General features: G+C 34.7%; 1 protein-coding gene across 2 annotated transcripts in view; it reads left to right on the top strand.

Annotated features, from left to right (window-relative positions):
* MDFIC (MyoD family inhibitor domain containing) overlaps positions 1-12,047 on the top strand; it is a 99,529-nt gene that overhangs the window by 48,040 nt on the left and 39,442 nt on the right. For both annotated transcript variants that reach the window (XM_016221662.2, XM_016221663.2), the window contains one exon: positions 6,956-7,231. In XM_016221662.2, coding sequence (XP_016077148.2) covers positions 6,956-7,231 — 276 coding nt within the window. The remainder of the gene's footprint in view (positions 1-6,955; positions 7,232-12,047) is intronic.

Here is a 12,047-nt window from a genome sequence, read left to right as displayed (position 1 = left end):
CCTCACCCCTGCATTAGAGTAAAGCTACACTTGGAGAAGATAAAATTAAGATTTTTGTTATTCATTGGTTTACTGTCTGGATTCTTTTCAGTAATACATTCAAATCTTAAAAGAAAATGTCAGTTGCTTTTCTTAAATTTTTTTAAAAAATATATCTTTATTGATTTTAGAGAGAGGAAGGGAGAGGGAGAGAAAGAGAGATAGAAACATCAATGATGAGAGAGTCATTGATTGGCTGCAGCCCACAACCCGGGCATGTGCCCTGACCAGGAATCGAACCCTGATCGCCTGGATCCTAGGTCGACGCTCAACCGCTGAGCCATGCCCAGCTGGGCTGCTTTTCTTAATTTTTATTTTTGGTTTTATTTTCCTATCAAGTCATAATTTTCCAGAAAAATGAAAGGCAATGTTTATGTATTTATTTGAAACCTGTTCATTTCCAAGAAAGTTTTGGGTTGATGTATGGAAAAAAACACACCCTAATAACACAGAAAAAAATTAAAAGCCAAATAGTAAATCTAAAGGAAATGACCAAAAAATAGAAAAGGGAAAAACAAATGGTATGGAACTAACTGGGAAGTTAAAGCAACACATTTGTGTAAGGATCTATAATTTCCTCTCATTTGCCAGTGATGATTTTTTTTTTTTTTTAAATATATCTTTATTGATTTCAGAGAGAGGAAAGGAGAGGGAGAGAGAGAGATAGAAACATCAACGATGAGAGAGTCATTGATCAACCCAAACCTGGGCATGTGCCCTGACCGGGAATCGAACCCTGATCGCCTGGATCCCAGGTCGACGCTCAACCGCTGAGCCACGCCCGGCCAGGCATGCCAGTGATGATCTTAATGACCAGGGATATGGAGTAAGTTTCTCAAGTTCACAGAACCAGAAAATACTGGCCCTAGAATTCAAACCCTAGTAAATCCTGTCCAAAGCCTATGCGTGTCGCACCATCTTTTGTTGACAGTATCTCATTTGAGGAAAGCAATTGTGCACAAATTGCTCCTGATATAAGGGGCCAACTCATCCAGTTTGCTTGGGACTGTCCTCGTTTTAAAACTGAAAGTTCTGCATCCAAGCACCTCCCTTTGTCCTGAGCAAAGTGGGATGTTTGGCCACTCACCTAACTTTCTCTCAGCCATGACAAGTAGAGAAATTTGAGGGACCTAGAAAGTTGTTTTCAAATGGCAAAGTACGGCTGAGTACTTTTCCTCCAGACTACATGATGCTTTATCCTCCCTAGGTGATAATCAGCTCCTGCGTTGCAGAGCTGAGCTCCTGCTTTCTGAGTTCTACCACAGTCTGTGGATTTGGTAGTAGTAGCCTTTACACTGCTACTAATATATTGTGTTGTTTCTTTTTTTCTAGCGAATGTGGTATTTTGGGGGGCCATTTGGGCTAGGGGTAGTTTAAATATTTATGTGTATATATACCATAGATAGTTGTTATAAGGCCTTGGTGGAAGCTATTAAAGTTTTCTAACAATGAATTCCAGCATTAATCCCATGGTTAAATACAAATTTATTTTTTTATGTAATAGTACAAGATGATAATTCCACATCAGTGAGAGGCTCTCCTTCCTGCTGATAGGCAGATTCCTTCTGTTTGGTTTCTCTAGCATCCCTTAAGATATTTCCCTCAATTGTGGTCAAAGCTGGGTTGCTGCCAAGGGCAAGAAAACATAGAAAGGGCACACTCAAGTCTGAAGGACTAGGACTAGAAGTGGCAGAAGTAATTTCTGCTTTCATTACTTCAGAGCTAGCATGGTTACATGACTGAACCAACTGCAAGGAAGGCCAGGAAATGGGTTAACCAAGTGCCCAGGACAGTGGGGAGAATAGATTTGTGGAAAAGCTAGTAGTCCCCCCTCAGGTCTGACTTAAGTAGGTTTAAGTACTTTCTAAATGTTTTTTTCCCAAATGCAGATAAATGATTGATTCTCTAAACAATTTCTTAAGTTTTATTCTCTTGTTTTGGGAAGAAGTACCTCCAGCCCCTGCCACCACAATAGTGAAAACTGAATTACTGTTGAAATACTATTAGATGTGGGATATCATCATAAGAAAATCTCCTCCATCCTGCAAATTCCCAGTCATATAGTTACAGAATTTGATTAGTATTCTCAAATCAGTCAATGTTCCAAAAAAAGTCACAATTCCAAAATATTTTCAATACATTAATATATACATAAATAAAATGAAGATGGAATACAATATATGATGAAAGAGTTCAGAAGTTCAAGAGGTAAATAAAATTTCTGGGAATGCTCTTGGAGTGAAACTAAGGACACAGAGGTAGAAAATGCCAGGTGCTTCCAGGCTGTGTAAGTGTTAGGATGCAGGGGCTACTCAAGGTCTTCCAACTGAGAAAGGTTTACATCGAGCTGAAGAACAGAGTTGTCCATTAGCACATTTGTTTTAGTTGATTTTAGCCTAAGTTTACATTACAACAATAAATAAAATTATTATTATATTTGTGCATATTGAAGTAATTTAAAGCTGCTTTTGTATACATACGTGCATATTTATATTTATATTAAAACAATTTTGTTTTATATATATGTGTATATGTAAATAAAATCTCTACCATTTTGTGTGAGTGTGTGTGTTTATGTGTGTGTTCATGTTTGTTTCATAGTGACTACAGGGTAGCAGAGTTACTGGGCACCCAGTAAAAGCTTATAACTATCCTTGGGAAAAGTAATTTCAGTTTGCACCAAGTCATTTCCATCCCCACCCCCACCCCCCATATTCTATTTAGATCATTTTGTTACTGACAATTTTAAATTCTAAGCATTTAATTTTGATTTGTTGTATGTGTACAACGACCTTTTGAAATAAATGGTATAATTATTCTTTTGTAATTTTATTAAATCTGATTTATGTAGAGAGACCAGCAACTGCAGATGATTTGCACATGGTAATAGATTCTGTGCTATAGCAAAATGTTGCTTTTGTTGCTTCTCCAATAGGTGCAGTTCCAAGTATAGTTATTACTAAGCTACAATATCACACATTTAAAAATTATCAAAAAAAGTTCATGCTGTTGACTCATTACTCCCATATTTATTATTATTATTGAAAACCAATAGATCTAATTCTATTGGTTTCCTTCCTGATTGAAAACATCTGAACCTAGAAAATACAGTATTTCTTAAGACATTTGTAACTATTCATTATGGTTATTAAAATTACAATCATGCTGCATTGTATGAGCAATGATTTAAAAAAATTCTGTACAATACATATGATAATCGGGTGACCAATGCTATCAAGGTTTGAAGATGCTGAATGTTCATATAACTGGTATTGAAAATTTTGATGTGTATTGCATTTGCTACTGAATATCAAGAATAGGTTTTTTTGCTCATATAGAGTAAGTTTAAAATGGGGTCTTTTGTAGAAGCACCCAGCCTGTTTAGAATGATATAACATGCCTGAATGTTCACTTATCAAACAAAATGCCAGCTTTCTGTAAAGAAAAAAAAAAAAAATCTGTCAAAAAGTTTCTTTGTACCTTTAACGTATGTGATTATGTAGTACAAAATGCAGAGTTTGTAAAATTTTTTGAACATACAGGCTAAAAATGAATAATTCAAAACAACTCTTAAGTTCTACATTCTATTGTCCCTTTATAACGCAGGCAGAAGATAGCAGTGCACTCCCAATAGAGCTGAATTTGCACAAGTTACACCTCTGAAAATGCCAGATGGTCTATGGTCTACTTTTGAGAGCTGTCACATATGTAAAGATTTGAAAAAAGAAAGACAGCTGAATGAGAGCAGTGGATCGTTAAAGGGAGAGTGAGGGTCCCTAGGCATCACTTGTATTTTAAGAGGCATTGTGTTGTCATTCCCATATTAGCGTGTTGTGTTTTTTTTTAAAGCCATACACAACTTTTACACAATAAGAAAAGAAACCTGTTTAAAGTCAAGTACTTATGGTTTAATCATTCAGATGTTTTTGTTCTTTATCTGAGAATAAAATGATATTTCTGACTTTTAATTGTAATTTTACTGTAAGATTCAAGTCACACCCATGAATAATTATCAATGAAGTGAAAATAAATGTCTGTTGAGTTAACTAATATATCTAGGGTTTAGCCAGTTTTGATTTGACTTATATACTGTGTGCATCTGAGAAAATCATAAAACTAAGCTTTAATGTTAAAAAAACTTGATTCAGTTTTACAAGATCTTACTCATATGTGGAATCTAAGGAACAAAATAAACTGATGAACAAAATAGATCCAGAGACATAGAAACATGGACAGACTGATGAATCTTAGAGGGAAGACAAGGGTGGGGAGAGATTAATCAAAGATTAATCAGAGATTAATCAATTATGCATATATGCATAATCCTTCGACACAGAAAATAGTGTGGTGAAGGCCTGGGAGGGGGGCAGTGCAGAGGATCAGTGGGAGAACAGGGGGACATTTGTAATACTTTCAAAAATAAAGATTAAAAACAACAAAACGGCCTGGCTGGGCGTGGCTCAGTGGTTGAGCATCGACCTAGGATCCAGGTGATTTGGGTTCGATTCCCGGTCAGGGCACATGCCCAGGTTGTGGCCCGATCCCCAGTTGGGGGCGTGTAGGAGGCAGCTGATCAATGACTCTCTCATCATTGATGTTTCTGTCTCTCTCTCCCTCTCCTTTCTTCTCTCTGAAATCAATAAAGATATATTTAAAAAAAAACACAAAAAACAAAAAACTGGAATGAAGAGGTAATACTTGGTTACTTGACCATAATACAAACTATAGTAAAAATAATTAGATGACAGTGAAACAAAAATTAATGCACTATCATTTATCTGCCAACAGAAATAAATATCATTTTGAAGACTGAAATGCAGATAAATCATTACGGATGTGTTTGAATATCACTCTAGCCATGCCTAGTAATTTCCGTGTAGTCAATTTTGATAGAAGAAAATGATCAGATCTGTCAGTTTTAGAATTTGGTGGTAAGACATAGCGGTCTTTTACCACCTTTATTTTATTTATTGAGAATATTTAACTCTTACATAGTGATTTTAAATTTATCTTGGATTATGGAATATGACAGGACATTTTTGATTGATAAGAAGTCTTCTCAGTATTGATCAAAGACATTTCAACTTAACTGAGCACTCAGATTGCTTGAATTATTCTTTTCAGGGAAAAAAGTGGCCCACTACATTCCTTTTATTGGTGAGATTACTGGAAAGTGCTCTGAAAAGAACACCAAATTACGTTTAACTCTATTTAACTGTCTTATTTGGCATCCCTTTAAATAAATATGTATAACTGGCTTTATGTTCAATAGCATTCATTAGGATGTCATTCTCTTTGATAAAAGAAGTTACAGGAGCAGCAAATTAATCTCTAGATCAATCTCTTACTCACCCATAAGAGATAGCTCTCCTTTTGCAGAAGCCTTGATTGTCAATTTCACTTATAAGAAAAGTGTATAGCTTTTAAACAGAGAAGTAACCTTCTCTTCTTTTTTTCATCAGAAGTTAGGAGAAAAATATTTTGATACATTTTACAACTATTCATGATATTCACAAATATTTAATTTTGACAGTTCTCCTTTGTTTAGTAAAGAACTGAAAAACTAAGAGGTATTCATATGTTAGTTTTATAAATCAGATATTAGTGTTAATAGACTTGATATGAAAGTGTGCTTTTGTTTAAGTAAAAAAATCAATTTGTTTTTTTCTTGAAATCTGTACATTCATGAGTAGAATATTTTGATATAAGATGTTTATCTTCAAAAGACGTAGGATATGTGAACAAGAACAGAAGTAAACAATGTGTGCTAAAGATGTACTCAAATGCAAACCGTCTTCTTTGTAAAAAATATATACCAAGTCTTAGCTGGTTCCCAGATCACAGGTAATCAGTCCCTTTTAGACCTGATCAGTGCCATAGTGCCATGTATAACTGTTATGGCTTTCATACAATATGTTTTCTAAGTTGAAGGGTTCTTAGTATTCAGATTTAATTTACATTTTATAGCAATTCATACTCAAATTGAAAAGACTAATTACAACAGCAGTTTTAGATTCTGAAATTTCAGGAAATTACAAGAGTAAATTTTGACAATGAAGTTTTTGTTGTTGCTGTTGTTTTTAACTGAAATGCTTTCATTGATAACATTGCTTAGGAACTATACAATCAATGTAAATGTTGATTTTAATGATCTCATTATTTAACCAGTGTAAACAGATAACCTTTTCTGGGAGATCAGAGATTTTAGCTGCAAAACCCAGAATCCATTTTTGGCTAATTTAAATAGAAAATAAATCTATTAGCTGAACAGAGACTCTCCTGAGTTACATAGCTAAGGATTATGCCCATACGTTCAATGGGGCTTCTCTAATGGAAATCTCACTGCTGCACTGTTGGCCCACTCATCTGCTAGGAAGTGAACATCAAACACGGCACCCTATAATATTTCTCTACACTGTCTAGCTTTGATACCTGAATCCATTGTTTTCCTTTTTTTAAAAAGATAATTGAGCAGTTAACCATTATCAGGGATAGCGAGATAATATTTCTATGTCTTTGGCACCAAAAAGAGGACCTGGTACATAGAAAACAATCTACTTTTTCTGCTGAATGAATGTTGAATTACTTTTTCAGATTTCTAACTTCAATTTTCTTTAAAAACAACACAATTTTTCTCTTCTGTTTTTATACCCATTTTGAAAAGTTAAGTCACCTTTGATTACTCCCTTCTCATTTTTTCTTTTAGTAAGAATATTTTCTCTAACTTTATTCATTATTAGTGATGTCACATATTTTGTTTATCATTATTATACCATATTTATTAGTATTTTACTTTCTTTTCACTTTCATTTTTAGTATCATTAAAATTCAAATGTCTATTACTGAATGTATTTTGATTATTTTAAAATATTTATTCTTTTTTAACCTGATAAACTTTTCCTGCTTTTTCACTTAGCCCAACCTCAGCGCTTGCCTCAGCTTCAAACTTCAGCACAGGAACCAGGTGAAGAGGAAATAGACAAGATAAAGAACTGCTACAAAAGTCTGAGCAATGGAAAAGGAATTCACCATGGGCCCAAACATGTATCTGTGGATAATCGAAGACTTTCGGCACCTGTTTCTCAAAAAATGCATAGAAAAATTCAGTCCAGCTTGTCTATAAATAGTGATATCAATAAGAAGAGTAAAGTAAATGCCGTCTTTTCCCAGAAGCCAGGCTCTTCCCCTGAAGGTAAGTTTGAGATACATACATATTTTGTTTGACCGTGTGTAAAATCATATTCACTAATAATTATTTGTTCAAGCAAACATAATCAAAGCATCTTGCTTATGTGTCAGAAAAAACAGGAATTTTGGTAAACACAGCTTCAATCCCCAAAGTAGAACACAGGCTATATGAAAGGAAGCATTGGGCCCTGGCCGGTTTGGCTCAATGGCTAGAGTGTCGGCAACCAATCAATGTGTCTCTCGCACATCAATGTTTCTCTCTTTTCTCTCTCTCTCTCTCCCCCTTCCACTCTTTCTGAGAAGCAACTGGAAAAATATTTTCAGGCGAGGAAAGAAAAAGAAAAAAAAAAGGAAGCATTGGCAGCTGACATCCTACTTTTATTTATGTATTTTTAAAAATATGTCTTTATTGATTTCAGAGAGACGAAGGGAGAGGGAGAGAGATAGAAACATCAATGATGAGATAGAGTCATCAGTCGGTTACCTCGTGCACACCCCTCTTGGAGATCGAGTCTGTAGCCTTGACGTGTGCCCTGGCCGGAAATCGAACCATGATCTCCTGGATCATAGGTCGATGCTCAACCACTGAGCCACACCAGCCAGGCTGACATCTTGCTTTTAGATTATTGTCCTCTAGAGTGAATAGTCTTACTTTAAATATAACTACTATTTTATTAATACCACATTTTAAAATGTGAATAAAACATTGTGGTGGCACATGAATGTATATGATTATTTTTTCTGTTCCTGGTTTTATATGTTATTCCGTGGTTCAGAGATAAGATCACTTGTTAGCAAATCAGTTCTTAAATATGCAAAACAAAATTGGAAAAAGATTTGGTAATTTTTATCTTTCCAGGGAGTGGACCATGTGATGATCTCTGTTGCTTGACTGACCAGCATCTTCCAGCTACCCCACCCCATTCCAAGCTCACTGTGGTCTGGCCTTTAGCTTCTCTCAGGAACTAGTTATTATCTCCTTCAACTCTGCCTCATCTTGCCCTTATAACACAGACTCATGTGATGACAATGGGTTTGTAACTTACAGACTTTTTTTTTAATAAAAATGGGTTGCTGTATTAAAAAAGGAATAGTCTCCCCCCATATTTAAGGTCTCAAATTTCTCCTAACATATCCATGTCACTCCATTCTTCCTCTTTCCCCCTTTTAGCAGGTCTTGAGCATCAAAAAACTCAATATTCTATCTGATATATATATTTTTTTGTTAATCGCTTTACCTTTCTATTTTAATTGTCAGGAAATATTAAATTAGGGAAATTCTGTGGATGCTTCTGTGAAGTTGGCCATGCTTAATCATGGAGATAAATTGAGTTGTAATAGGAAATTGTATTGAGAGTTATCAGTAAAGCATGGGAGAAAGGATATTGCATTTTGGTTACAGGTGTCTCAAATTCAACTGAGGTAAAGTGTTAGGTTGATCAAATAATATGATAATAAAGGGTCTGCATAGTTCCAGGTCAGTGACACTACTTTCCAAACTAATTAGATTGAAAGGGACATGATTGACACTTGAAAATTAGTTTGACATGTTAGCTACATGGTCATCTCTGAAGCATAGTTAGGCTGTTAACTAAACTGGCTCTCCAAGGAGTTGGAAAGGCAATGCAATTTTCTTTAGAGGATCTTCATTTTTAGGTGATTGGGTGAAATAATTGACTGCAATTGAAATCCACTTGTTTTTTTATTTGAATTTACTTATTATGTCCCAAACCTCTTATTTTCTATTTGCTATTTACTTATTATAAAGAACAGTAACATTTGCATATCCAACTTGAAATTGGGTATGACACTTTAATACTTTTTATATTATTTGCTTACTTTTAGAATCATGTGTGAATTTATTTCTGATACAAGAATGAAGCTTCATAAGCAACATATGAAGAAAGAGGAAAGTCAATAGTATATAAATGAAATAAACCCTCTTCTTCTCCCTCTTCCTTTTTTCTTTTTTTGTTTCCCCCTCTCACATACACACATTTATGGCCCACCACAAAGATATGGATGGGGGACGTCCCTTGAAATAGTGATATCACAAATTCTGTTCCAGATTTTGTTTTGGGGGTATCAGAAATATGAAGCACAAATGAAGATGGCTAAATATACTATACAATGTCCTATGCATAGCTTTGCTGTTAGGCCATAGTATTTAGCCAGTTGTAGGTTTATTTTATTTTCATTGCTTGAATCTAGATGAAAATTCCATTGTCCTAGTATATATTTACTCAAAGTTTGATGTTTTCATTCTTTTAGCTGCTATTTAAGGTTGTGACCTAAAGTTTTGTTGTTTCTTCTGATTTTCAGTTTTAAAGTTGTTTATTTTCTTGGAAATACACTAATTAAACAAACACACAAAAAACAAACAAGCATAGAACTAGTAAATGGCAAATTAAAAGGAACACATTCTCAGTTCTGCTGCCAGCTAGCTGGAGGACTTGGGTTCCCTTGGGGCTGCTTTTTTAATAAAACAGTGTAAATGGTGTGGATTACAAATCTTCAAAGTTAGTTTCTGTTCCAAGATTCTGTGATGCTCTTTTTACAGCAAAGCTGCTTCATGAGCTCTACAGATAAGTTCTCTTGCTGTACAGACAGTGTGGGATCCTTGGTTGAGAAGAAATCTAATACTAGTGGAATAGAACAGGGTAATAGCAGAAAGGATTTTAATGAACAGACATGACATCTGGATTTCAGGAGGACTGTATTTGAGAACAGCAAGTCTTGAACAGGCTCCAGAAGCATAGACTGACATCTCAGAGGGGAGGTGTGGGGGGGAGGGGGGAGGTTAACCAAAGAACATATATGCATAGCTCATGGACACAGACATTAATGTGGTGGAGGCCTAGGGTGGGGTGGGGGCTGGGTGAGGGTAGGGGACAAATGGGGGATAATGGGGGACATCTATAATACTGTCAATAAAAATGATAACAATGGGGAGATTTAATAGCTAAAATTTTCTCAGTTCTATGTTTTTCTTGTCTTAATTTTTTTTTAATCATCTTACGTCTGTTCTTGCAGCAAAATGAGCAAATGAGTAGTAAATGAGTAGTAAAATAATATTCACTGAAAACTTCAAAATTAGCTAACCATGCCCAGTTTGACAATGTGTGTCTTTTCGTGGTTATGGTTTTTGTAGTGCACATAAATAATGTTGACAAGCAGAGGGGCATTTTGTGGTTCAAACGATGGGATTAAATATTTAACCATTTCATAGTGTTTTATTAAGAACACTAAGGACTTTTTTTTGGATCAAGTTTGGAAAAGACTGCTAAGATATGGTGGGCCCATTGCTTATACAAAGGTAAGGATTGACCCAGCCACATAATTAAGACAGTGGGTTGGTGACATGTTTTAATATGTCTTTAACTGTGGGTTACCTAAGGCTTGAGTACATATAGACATGTGCTCTATCTATATTCTCTTTTTAAGTTGTCTTGATGTATGTAGTTAGTTACTTAGATTCGTTCTATGTACCAGGTATTGTTCTACCTGTTTCTCTCACATGAACCCATTTAATCCTCCCAACAGCACTGTAATTCTATGAACAATATGCAATCATCTAATAGTGAGTAAGGAAACAGACACAGAGAAGTGAAACCACTGAAGTCAATTGGTGTATGAGAGAATTGAGATATAAACTCAGACAACTCTGGTTCCACAACCTGTGCTACTAACTACTGATATTTTTCCTTATAAAAATCTGCTGAGAAAAGTTAATTTATTGGCCATTCCACCATCACATTGGATGTTGGTGTTAAACCTCCACTGAGGCAAGGATCTTACTATAATTATAAGCTTGCTTTCTTGAATCCCTACCTACTAAAATTTTAAAACAATTCTCACACCTATACCTGGTTTTTGTTTTCTTCCCTACCAGACTCTAAATTATTTGAAATACTGGACTGTGTCTGAGTCAATATTTTTTTCTTTTTTTTAATTTACAGTGATGCCCATTACATTAGCTTCAAAGAGTTTCCCAGGAGTTAGTAAGCAATACAATTTTTTATTCCAAAGCACTTTATCCTACTCTTCTGTGAAACTAGTATTGAAAAATAAAATGTGTGTGCATGTTCATTTTTAAAATGTTCTTTTAAAAAGTGCTTTTTATACAGTAGAGAAAAAATTACCATGTGGAAAAATATACATTTTATTTAAAGGTTTTTAATGAGTAGATTTCTACTTGTTTTGTTTAATTAAATATTTTCATACATACTTTAATTTTCTGATTGCATCACCCAGGTATAAAGTTTTAAGATTAAATGTTTAAGATTCTTGACCTTTGAAATAATTATAGTATAATTTATTATCATATAGCATTGAAATTGCCAAGAGTTTTCATTATATTTTAAGATACTTTTCTTATCAAGGAATGATAAATCCTAGCACGTTTTAGGCGTGCCAGTTATTGCTATATTAGTTTTGTAAAAATTAAATTTCAACAAAGATATTTTTAGAAGATATTTTATGCTTTTCAGGAATATTCGATAATTTACACTTCATGTTGACAGATTTAGTATTTGTAAAGAAATGCATTTCCAATCCCAGTAGCTCATTGAACACAAATGCTGAACAAGAGAGTCAGGAACAACGTATACATAGCAATACCTAGGATAAGGCTCTTTTTTAATTACAAAGAGGCAGTATACTTTAGTGATTAGAGCCTGCTTGTGTGCAGAAATTGACTTAGTGATTACAGCCTGCTTGTGTGCAGAAATTGACTTTACTACTGACCCGAGATATGTCCTTGGGTAGGTTTCTTAACAACTTCTTTATGCTTCAGTGTCTTGTCTATAAAATGGGGATAT

This window comes from Miniopterus natalensis, chromosome 10 (assembly GCF_054644295.1).
Source record: "Miniopterus natalensis isolate mMinNat1 chromosome 10, mMinNat1.hap1, whole genome shotgun sequence".
Lineage (NCBI taxonomy): Eukaryota > Metazoa > Chordata > Mammalia > Chiroptera > Miniopteridae > Miniopterus > Miniopterus natalensis.
Note: the sequence above shows the minus strand (reverse complement) of the source record. Positions and strands in the feature narration are given on the sequence as shown.